The following is a 12,181-nucleotide window of genomic DNA, read 5'->3' on the forward strand; positions in this document are numbered from 1 at the left end:
TATATATATATATTGAAATCAACTGCCGGCAATTTTGGTTTCCATCAGAGAGAGTGCATCCCCGATCATTACCTTTGTCCAACAAATGGCTGATCCTGTCACTATGATCACCCACTTAGATGAATTCTTGGACTTTCCCAACATACCCATGTTTTGACCCCCTCTAAGGATCTCACTGATTGGCATATCAAAGACAGCCCAATCCGGCACCTAGTGCAGTATCATAATCGAGTCTAGGGGTCAGGTGTAACATTCCAGTTTTGCCCATCAATCTCCAAGGTCCAGGGCAATATTGGAATTCTGGTCCGGTTCAGGGTTTCAAGAAAACCCACACTGCATCTACCTCAGGTCTCACCCTGGCAACTGAGACAAGCCACCCCAACCAACTTGGCGGCACATTAGTGTTAGCCTTGGTAGGATAAATCTCCACAAAGGCCGGGTTGGACTCATGTAGACTTATGTGAAGTCATTGTGGGGTCCCACGCCATACAAATCAGGCCTAATCTTATAAGAAGATAAGGTATATCTCTCTAATTAGAGTCCATATTTGATTTAGATCTGGATTATCTCCTAATTAGATTAGGAGATAGTTCCATAAGAAATATAAAAGTGGAGGGGGTGGACCCGTCCAAGACAACTTCATATTTTTGTAGTTTCTAGTCATCTCTGCACTCTTTTGTCTCCTAGTTTTTCCCAGTTTGACTATAGCTTATTTGGGATTGGTAGAGATTAGTTTTCCTCTAATTTTTGCAAGAAAAATTGAGAGAAATTTCGTGCTGACCTCCCTAGTTTGATCCAAGCAGATGGATTGCAGTTTTGTTGAAAACTGCGTTGCTGAACCGTTTTCAGGAGTACATTGCACCATTTTTAGTGGAGGCTGGTTTTAGGACTGTTTCGGCAGTGAACTTCCACCTTGGGATTTGCGTTTGTGGTATCCGTATTAGATATACATCTCCCTCTTTGGTTGGTTTCAAATCTGGTCCGGTTCAATACAAGACCAATCCTTGAAAAATGCAGTTTTTCGAAACATAGGGAATTCAATTTCCAGAAGGATTAGGAAATTTTTGAAAAATTTCCCAGCCATCCAATATGGTTTGGCCATCCATATGATGGATCCTAACCCTTCAAAAACTAGTTGTAGGTTTGGTTTCTTCTTCTTTAATTGAGAGGACAATTTGGATTTGAATATTGCACATGAACCACCATTTTGGGAATTGCACTTTATGGTCTCCATATCATATATGCTCATATTTAATTTTAAAATCAAATCTGATTCAATCCAATACTAGATCAATTTAGGAGAATCCAATTCTCCAAATTTAGAGAATCCATTTTTCAGATTCATATTAAATTTTTTTTTTTGAAATTTGGCCAATTAACTCTAGCTGGTTTGGCTAATATGCTAATGTTAACTGTCTATTCAATGGTCATCAATATAGCCTTTGCACTATAATGACACATTGCCTATGTGTTGCAACGTGGCAATATAACATACAAAAGTTTATGGGGATTTTTAGACTGCACTCTATCTCAGAATTCTGATTTGAACTGCAACCTAAGACAATTCAAATTTATAACACCCATACCCGCCTGTAAATTAACATCACCTACACCTAATTGTACGTGGAACTAGGGTTTTTGGCGTGGACTGAACAATAAAAACCCCAAATTTATGACGACAAACCTTCACTTTAATATTTCAACTAAAACGTCAAAAGCATGAGAGGCTTCTAGAAGTAGGGTTATAGTGAGCTCATACAAGGAAAAGGGTTAGAATGAAGGGGGTATCCGTGAGCTGGGTGTGCATGTGAACCACGACCAATCTTGGAAGTGTACTCCGCATGGAGAAAACCGAGTGCAGGAAATCCGGACTGGTCCGAATGGTATTCCGAACTCCGCATATTTTAATGGCGGAAAATTCCGTCTCTGGATCCGAGATTTCACTACACTTGTCTAAATACACGGTTATTGATTTATATTTCCAAGAATAACCCTGATGTCCGCTATACAAAATGGAAGCAGGGTAGGATAATCTGGTCAATGGAATAGAGACCCATTTCCATTTTTATCGTCTAATCGAGCAATTGACGCTTGTAGCATTACCATAGAAAGAAAAAGAAGTTTCCATTTTGTTGATAGGCAGGTCGGGTTTGCTCGTCCGTTCTTACATGGACTTGGATTTCGTTTTGTAAGTTGAGGATTGCTCGTTTCTTATGGTTATGGTAGGCTAGTGGTTGGAATCTGGAAAAATTATTGATATGGGTAAATTCCGGCGTTCGGATTTGCGTTGTGAGTTTTGTTTACGATTGAAGATTAAATCTTTGGAAGAGAAATCGAAATGCATTTATTGAGTTTGACGTTATTAAATTTTTTTTTTTGCTGTAATTTAATGAGAATTTGGAGTTTGAGAGAAGAAGCTGTTTAATTATTAGGGGATTCAGTTGTATTTAATGGGATCTAGAGTTTGAAGTGCAGATCCAGGTAAGATTGAAGTTGAGTTGACAGATTTGGAAATTTGAGTGATTATCGCCAATTTGTTGTTGAACTGTGAGATAAAGGTCGATTGAATGCATCTTGTATTTGTTCAGTTTTCTAGTCACGAAGTCTTACGATTTGGTCCGGGTGATTATCTACGTGGATCTTAGATCATGTCATTGGTTTAGTTTGAATTTCGGAATACGAAATCCACATTTCTGTAGAATCTTGTTTTGTTGCGGAAAATGTGTTGTGCGTTTTGGAAGTAGAGTCATCGTATTGCAAAGCCATGACATTGGCGCCGCCTGGGTTTTAAAGCATGGCGGCTTTTCCACGGACACTTGCCTCCATTGTAATCTCAGTGGGAGGACTAGCTCTGTTTCTAATTTTTGCATCGTGGCTTCTAATTTCTTATCCCAGTGGTTCCACTTTTCAAGGTATTGATCATTCGAGCAAAGTCGGGTTGCCATTGCCTCTTGGTAACGATACCGCAGTTGTGATTTCTCAGAATTATTCTCAAATTGGTAATTCAGATGCTATAAACTTGAAATCCTCATCTGGTTCAGGTGAAAAAACGAAATTGGTTTCCACGGATTCAAGTAGAGGAGTGGAACCCGTAAATCAACAAAAACCTGAGGTGCCAACAAGTAGTTCTGTTATTCCCAATGTTTTAGTGACCAAGGAGACTTCTAACCATACAGCTCAAGATTTGTTAAATGACACTGGTAGAGTTTACACGGAAAAAGATAATGGTGCCTCAGTTTCTTCTTCCTCTTCACCCCTACCACCAAAGAAAACTAGCCAAGTGAATACAGTTGAATCAGGTAACTTTTCTCTGTTTATTTATATATTTTCTTGATTTATTTTCTTATCCTACTTCGATGACTTCTTTATATCTTAAAATTTGGATTCATATTTAAGCTCTGTTTTTTTATGCATATTTATTTTCTGGATTTGTGGCTTTCGCTTAATTTGATTTTAATTAATTCAAGATTGGTCTTTGTTTATCTATTTATTACATTCCTGCAGAAATGCTATATTTTCTTACTTAATATTGTTATTCTGAACTGAAATTTTAATGAACATGTCTTACTTCACCTTATTTGGAACCAGGATTATGGTTCATAAATGATTCCTTTTAATGCTTGCCCTGGGAATCTTGGATGGCTATTTTTCTTACTTATTCTGAGTATGATTTTTAGTTGGAGGAAGGCCATATCCAAGTCTACTTATAGGTCATTGATATGGGGAGACTTACCTTATTTTGGCATAATGTAGCATTTTTTCCCATCGGAAACACATTTGTTTTGGTTTTCATTCCAAATGTTAATAAGAGGGTTCATGTGTTTCTTAAACTCTTCGTGTTATGCATACTCTCCTCTTCTTTCACAAATTTCACATAGATTTCTTACTAAAAGTAGCTCCACAACAACCATATTCATTCACCATCTATGAATTGCCTCCCTTGTAAATATAATCCTGTTTGATGGAAGAGAAGTTAGAAGATTTTATTTACCTTAAAGTATACTCATTACATGTCCTCTTTTTGATATCCCTAACTTTTTTTTTTTTTTTGATTAATAACTCTGAAAAATTTCATTAGTTAAGATGCTTTAATGTACAACAAGAAGTTACAAAGAAGTCAGCATAGAAGCTGACCCAAGACAGAATTACAAATTGATATCTCTTTTTGGTATCCCTAACTTTGCATGTATATCATAAATTAAGGCTTAAAGAATGTTGAAATTATTCAAGGAAATTCTACACGGTATCATTACTGTGTTAGTAATGGTATCACAGCTTGCTGCTTATATAAAGTACTGTAGTCAATCAAGCTTTTCTTTCTCTAGGATCATGAAATGATTAAAGAATGTATTATTTGAATATTAAGGCATGTGCATAGTTTTCAAGGCGCCAAGGCAAGGCTAGGTGACAGGGGGGGGTGCCTTGTCGCCTAGTTGCCTAGGTGATATAAAAAATATAGATCTTAAGAGTAGTTCCATATTTCCTTAATAATTATTCATAATTTTCATAAGTATAGAGTTCATGTTAAAGTATAGAAAATCAACATATTAATGAGAAGAAAAAGAAGGAAGAGAAAATTCAAAAAATATAGGGGCTGAGCCCTTATTTTTGTTAAAGGAAAAGAAGAAAAGAAAAAGTAGTAGTAGTAGTAGTAGTAGTAGTAGAAGAAGAAGAAGAGAAGAAAATGTGTTGATTAGACAAATTTTTTAGTTCTTCCTTACTTATTGGTTCAGGTTTTGAAGTCTTTGAGGTTTCAATATAGAATTTAGCAATGTTTGTGTTGATTAAACCCTAACAAATAGGAAAATAATAAAAAGAAATTAGTTTAATAAAATCTATTTTATAATTATAATCTCAAAAAATAAAGAATAAAAAGTATTTTATAATAGAAAGTACAAAACTGCTTGGCAATTAGGCGAGGCGAGCCTCAAAGGGCACCTTGTCGCCTAGGCGTCGCCTTGACAACTATGGGCATTTGTGGTTTAGTAATTCATTGCATATTTAAATTCTAAGAACAAAGGATTCTTGATGATTTTATACAATGTCTGTAGTCTATATTATATTCTATTTTTTAAAATAAGATAAAATGGTAAATTTTTTGAAAAAAGATAAACTCTGATTAAATTTGCTCTCTTCACCAAATTACATATTGAAAATTCAATCCCTTAAAAGGTGTTCTTGATGCTACTTTAACTTTATGGGTATTTGTGAATAGGGAATTAAAAAAGTGAAAATTGAAACCCTGTGTACACTTGACAGATAGAATTTCCTATAAAATTTTCACTAGCAGAAGTTGCTAATGTGCTTCTAATACCATAAGGAGCAAGGGAGTTCTTTGGATACAAGAAGGGGGAAGTAAAGTTATGTGTACACTACAAAGGAAAGAGAAATCAAATATATCATAAGTGAAATAATTGTTTCATGCAATTATCGATAGACATTCATGCTATGAGAGAGAGAAAAAACAAAAGTATCAGGGGATTCTTTGGATGCTAGTGGGGCTAAAATAAAGTTTTGTGTCTACTACAAAGGAAAGAAAAATCAAATATATTATAGGTAAAACAGTTGTCTCATCTGTCGTGCAAATACTGTAAGAGAGAGAGAGTACTCTATCTAATCCAGTGGCCAAAAAGAACTTATAACTTAACATCTTTTTTGGTTTTAATCTTATAGCTTAATATTAGAATGTTAGATTTTACATCAGTACCCTTCTAGGTACACCACATAAAATAGATAAAATAATTATGTTAAGGTACATCAGATCATCATCATCAACATCTAAGCCTTGTTCCAACTATATGGGGTTGGCTACATGAATCCTGTTTCACCATTCCATCCTGTTCAGTGCCATATCCATTGTTAAATTATGGGCCCTTGAATCATTTCTTATTACTTGCACTAAAGTTTTATCCAGTTTAAGAATGGAACTTCCTCCTAATACCTTTTTATCAATATCAATGGCCATCTCCTGCATTAGCGAGATATTATCTGTAATCATCCTGCCCTTCACAAATGCAGCCTGTTCAGAGGATATCAACTTAGGGAGAATCCCCGACAATCTAGCAATAATCTTGTAACAGAAATTACTAAGACTAATAGGATGAAAATCAGCATACCTTTTGGGTGTTTTCACTTTTGAAATGAGCGAAATAAAAGAAGATGTATAGCATACCAGTAGCTCACCACCCAAAAAGAAATGATCAACAGCCGCAAATACATCCTTAGAGATAATCTCCCAATAGTGGGTGAAAAAAATACCCCGTAAAGCCATCTGGACCCGGAGCACTATCCTTGTTCATGGACCACACCACCTCCTTAACCCTCCTCCATAGCCAGTTTTTTAGTGAGCATGGAATTATCTTCCACAGTAACAAGTAGTGGAATAACTCCCATAAGATCTATCATATGTACATACATGACATTCATTGATAGCTTGTCAGAATCATTCAAACCAGCCCCAAGTGCTTTCTTTAGAGCATATAGTGAATTCTCCAATTACAAAAACTATTGACTTGTACCATATAGACTGTCTGTTTTAGATGTTAGGAAAAGGCATTTTTGACATCAATCTTAAGGATGGTCCACTATGGGATTGTATAGATGGAAAGCAGAATATGTATAGTCATTTTGGCAACAAGAGTGAAGGTTTCTATATAATTTACCGCATGCTTCTTTTAAAACTCTATGTAACATTGTGTGCCTTTTATCTATCAATTGTTCCACTGAATTTAGGTTAACTGAAAAAAGCATTTGGTTCCACTTTGTTTTTTTTTTTTTTTTTTTTTTTTTATCAATAGCCATTTGGTTCCAAATCATTTTGAGGTAAGATGAATCAAAACAAGATTCCAAGTGTTGTTTTCAATGAGTGCTTGGAACTCAGTGTTTGTCCACTGTAGAATTGTTACAACTTGCTAATATATCGTGGTAGTAACCCTAGAATTTCAACTAGTAGACAGAGGACTATGTGTGGAAAAGAAACACATCTAGGGTAGGAACTGAAGAAATATGAGAAGATGTTCTTGAAGGATAAGGATATTGAAAAGAAGAGGGAATAAAGAGAAGTTTGTAAAAGAGGCCAAAAAGGTATTGGGCATAGCCTATTTAGACTTTGTAGTAATACCTATATAATTTTGCCCTTAATTAAATATAAATTAAAGATAGAAAACAATGCCCTTTGGCTAGTGCCTCTCAACACGTCCCTTCAAGCTAGGCGTAAATACTTGACTAGCTTGCATAGATTGTCTTTCATCTTGTGCAGTGGTACACCGTACACCTTTGGTACACTCATCAGTCAAAACGAAATTTACAACAGTTCAGGGGTTATTTCATGAATTCTGGACAATTTTTTGGGGCTGTAACAAATAGTTCTAGAGTTTCTGGTTATTTGAAATTCCTTGGGGTTCAGGTTTAGTTTATCATTCATTGGGGATTTTCTTTGAATTTCAGAAAAGCATCCTAGATGGTTTCTTTTTCTTGTTTTTTCTTTTGGTCTTTTTTCTTTGCGGGGTGGGAGGAGGGGGGGGGGGACTTGCAAGGGAAAAATGTCTGATTTCAGTTGGAGGGGCTTTTAGAAATAACCTTAGTTCTACCCTAGCAATTTCTTCAGGTTCTATTGGACATGGAAACTCCATGAAAGCAGAGCTGTTGGCAGTTGTGCATGGACTAAAGGTTGGGGAAAACCTTAAATTTCAGGAATGTTGCACTAAAGGATATTCAAAAGTGGTAGTGCGGTAGCTAAGGAGAAGCAGCATATAGAAATGGCCACACAAACATAATGAGGGAAATTAGGAATCTCTCAAGGGATACTCAAGTCAGCTACACTTTGGTTCCAAGGGTAGCCAATAGTCTAGATAATGGGCTTGCTAAGCAGGGGGTTAATAGGAATTGGTTGCTTTGGGACAGTTGTAAACATTATAATTAATAAAATGGGGGCTTGTTGATGCTGCCAACAGAATGATAGGGATGCTTGGCTTGTATTATTAACTCAACTTTTCTCCTAATAAATAAATTTAATGTTACATATAAAAATGTCAGATCTCAGTACTAATCTCAGATCTGCATCAACTAGAGGCCTTAGACTAATATTTTGATTCACATCCTTTCTTTTTGGAGATATTTTTGGTGTTCAAAGGTAACTTAAAGATTTTCACTACACTTGAGAGAATAACTCATGTATCATGAGTTTTGGACTGGGTTTTGAGACTTGTGCTGATCATCCAAGATTTTATGGCTTACCAAAATTTCTGCAAACTGAATTCAGTATGGGCCATTGATCTTTGTTCAAGTTTGAGATTACTTGTGATGGATGCGATAGGTGGGTGTTATGTCAGGGAGTTTGTTGATCAAATCGGTAGATCTGAAATGGGAAGGAATTTTTGGAATATTCTAGAAATTCAGTTGTTGTAATTTGGATTATTGTCTGCTCTTATTAACAGTTAGTTTGTTGTGTGAGAAGTGGTGACACCTTGTCACCATTTGGATTGTACTCTTCTTTTTTGATTTAATAAATTTTCATTTACTCTTCAAAAAAAAATGATAGGTGGATGTTCTGTCAGGGAGTTTAATGCACTAATACGATGCGATGTACATGGTTTCCCATCTCATCATGATTTATGAGTTGTGATCAGTTGGATTCATGTTGTTATGCCATCCTATTTCACTGCTAGTGGTGCGTGATGACTAATCACATAGTCTTACAAATGATATCAATATATCATCAATTTTTTTTGATATGTTGGTTTGCTATTGGTGCAAGATTGACTATTTTGATACTCTTTTTGGGTGTTTTGGTGAATGTATTATCTTTGGTTGGATTTGTTTGGGTGATGATGGTTAATGTTTTTCCCTCTTCCATAGGCTTGTGTTTGTTAACTACTTCATGTTGGCTTTCTAAGTGCCAATTAAAGCTTGAGTTTTGGGGAGGCTGTGGAAAGATTAAGGTTGTGTATGCTTATATAGGGGTTTTCATTGTGGGAGGGTGTTGGAGACCATCTGTACTTTTAATGGTAATATTCTTATAGGGACTTTTTGTGTACTCATGTGGAGGAAAGCGACTTTGGGTGTGACATGATTGAGTTCAATATTAGGCTTATTCAACCCATAGTTTTAAAAGGCATTAATGCATATGCCTCGTGGCAAGGTGATGCAGCATCACTTGTTAGAAGAAGAAAGATGAGGAACAGGAGAAATGAAGATGCAATAGAGAGGGGAAAAATAAGTCAAAGAGAAGAATTCAAAAATTTCTATTTCTCAAAAGTATAACATAGCCCTAATAAATAAGCAAAATAACCCCTACCAAATATAAAAATAAAAAATAACCCCTACTAAAATGAAACTTTAAGTGAACCCAAATCCTACATTAAGCAAAATATGTCCTAAACTAATGTCTCCTGCACCTAATGTAAGTGCGAAACATGTGCACACATCAGTCTCAATGTGATCTCCAACAATTCCCCCCGATAGAAAAGAACTCTCCTCAAGAGAGGTTGTTTGTATTCTGATTCAAGAGGAAGAATCAGTAGAGAAAGACTCTCCTCAAGAGAGGTTTTTGCTCAGAGGTAGAGAAAGACTCTCCCAGACCTTCTAGTTGCTCTGATACCAAGCTGCAATATCTAAGGGTTTTATTGAGAAAGAAAGCAAGAAGAAGAGAAGGAAAGAGAGAATAGAAAGAGAGTTACAAATGGAGAGGAGAGGGTTACTGTTCACTCTCTCAAACTTGAGATTTTTTATTATTGAGAGAAATTAGAAGTAAGCCCTCACATGGGCATCCAAATATAAAAGAATATAAATGACAAAATACCCTTGCCCCCAAACAATCTCAATAGTCTCAGTAAATCATTTATGAAGAAACATTATAATGGTGAACCACTGTATATTTTGAGTGTCGATGCAATACATTGTTATCCATAGAACACCGATGATTGCACAAAATGATTTAGGAATTGTGTTCATATTGGATTGGCTAGTATTTTGCAGATCAGCTGCCAACCTGACACAACCCTCTTTCCTTGGGCTTGAGAAGTATGAGACAAGATACACTGGTGGAGTTATACATTAGACAGATCTCCTTTTATATTAGCTTGGATATTTTCCAATGAATGTTGCAAATATAAGTGATCATGTTAACTATGAAAGCAGTGGGATGGCGTATGTAGGAACCTGCTTTCATTTCTGCAGTCCTCACCTTAATCCATTTGTGCTATTGATCCCTCTGGAGATTTCAATAAGGAGTTGAGGTTGGAAAATTGTTTTGTATGCCACCCATGATCATCAAGCATTGGTGGTTGAGTTTCAGAGAGGAATGGTAGTGGTTTGGGTTATGAGTTCACCAAGTGTTGGAGAAGATTCCTTAAAGCTTGAAATGATGGCTTTTCTTCAGGCTTTGTCCCACCATGCTTTTAAGGTCTTTCTCATCCCTCCTGATTGAAGGTTTTTGGAAAGGTTACATGAAGATCGCTAAATCTGCTTAATGAAATTCAACTTCTCTAGGGTTCTTCTCAAACAATCCTCAGGTTGATACCTAGGGGCCTTAAATGTTGTCACTGATGGTCTAACTAGATTGGAGTTAACCAGGATGGTATGTAAGATGAGTCCAAGATGCCACGGGATACTTATATATGATGTCCATTTTATACATTTGCAATCTTCCATGCCATCAATATATTTTTCTTATCTGTTTCTTTCAAAGGTATAAATAAATATGCAGTGTCATCTACTTGTTAAGGGTTTCAGTGTTGATTTCAATAGTCCAGTTGTAATATCTGTTTATCTAGTAGAGTTTCTTCTGTTAATCAGTTATGCTTTCTAAAGATTCCAGTATTCATTTATTAACTTTTGCTCTTAAATATGCAAGTCCCTTCAGGTCTAGGGTTGAGATAAGCTCATACCTTTAAAGATATCTCATGCTTCCCAGAAGAACAATACAACTTCCAAGACCTCACCAGTTGTGTCAAATATCTCATATTTTCTGCCCTTTTGTACTGTACTGGTTTGCTCCCAATTATCTTTCTTATAACGAAAGCCAACTGAGGCTGCAAATTATGAGTCATGGGTCATCATTTCTATTACTATTTTCATCATTGTTTTCATCAACATCACCGACCTTATTCCACCTAGGTGTTGTTTGGAGCATAATTGCTATCTTTTTTGATCAATTACTTCATAATTCATCAATTAGAATGAACTAGAGTACAAGGACTGTAAATACAAATCAAAGTCAATGAGAGATAAAACCTCTTATCTCTCCCTACACCATGCCCTCTCTTTTATAACTGTGCCTATAAAATATTTTCTCTCCCCAACTAGGGAATTAGCACTTCACTTAATGTAGCTGAAAGTTACTTCCATCATGTCTCCTGTAACCATCTGGAGTTCTTTTTGTTGTTGAAGATCCAAAACTTCATCCCCTCACTTTGCATCTGTGAAAGAACTCCCTGATGTACGATTTTATTTTTATTATTATTCACTTCAGCCCTGCAAGGGCCTCTCTATAAATTCTCTAAATTGTGTTGCCCTACAAGGGCCTCTCTGTAATTTCTGTAATTTCACTTTCTATATAAAGGACCCTTGGGGTAGGGTCGAATCATCTATTCTTCATCCCCAGAATTTTGTATTCTGCTCTGGGTCTGTTGACATGGTACCAGAGCAGGCTGTTCTTTCCTTGCTCATTTGTTGGGCATATTAGGGTTTCTGTTCTCAGGGTGTTTTTGGCTGGTGTTAGGCCTCTTCTAACCCTTGTTCCTCTTGAAACCTTCTGTCTAGAAGGATTTCTGACCAGCTGTGTTGCCTAGAACCTTCTTCTTTCTCTCAGAAAATCAGCAGAAACTAACAAGTCTTGGAGGAGTTCTGGTCTTCTCTCCTGGGCGGCAGCAGTTTTGTTTTCTTCCTCCGACTGTGTACTGATTTCTCCTGGGGGGCAGCGGCTTTTCTCTTTGTGGTTCAGTTTTGAACAGTCATAGATTTAAGGAGTCTCATCAGTCTGGCTGCTTCCTCCCTCAACACCAACAGTATTTGAACCTGGTTTCTTTTTCTAACCAAGGAACTTCAACAAACATCAGGTCCTCTCTTCAAGCTGATCTGGAAAGCTTCTCATTTCAGGTTGGTGCATCATACTATTGTCATAATCGACTGTTATCAGTCCTTGGAACCCTAGATTTTGTTCTGCCCTAGGGTATTTTCTTCT

At 36.4% G+C, this 12,181-nt stretch overlaps 1 protein-coding gene across 3 annotated transcripts in view; it reads left to right on the forward strand.

The window, feature by feature from the left end:
• The first annotated feature begins 2,033 nt into the window (after window positions 1-2,033).
• The window catches only part of LOC104590060 (protein YLS7-like), a 50,423-nt gene continuing 40,275 nt past the window's right edge, over window positions 2,034-12,181 (forward strand). The window contains exons 1-2 of one of the 3 annotated variants that reach the window (XM_010248577.3): window positions 2,040-2,912; window positions 3,042-3,299. In XM_010248577.3, the coding sequence (XP_010246879.1) occupies window positions 2,795-2,912; window positions 3,042-3,299 (376 nt within the window). In that variant the 5' untranslated portion in view covers window positions 2,040-2,794. Of the gene's footprint in view, window positions 3,300-12,181 lie in introns of all 3 variants that reach the window. The other 2 variants (XM_010248576.3, XM_010248575.3) reach the window with 2 other exon arrangements.

The sequence above is a fragment of the Nelumbo nucifera genome, chromosome 5, assembly GCF_055504915.1.
Source record: "Nelumbo nucifera cultivar China Antique chromosome 5, China Antique-T2T, whole genome shotgun sequence".
Lineage (NCBI taxonomy): Eukaryota > Viridiplantae > Streptophyta > Magnoliopsida > Proteales > Nelumbonaceae > Nelumbo > Nelumbo nucifera.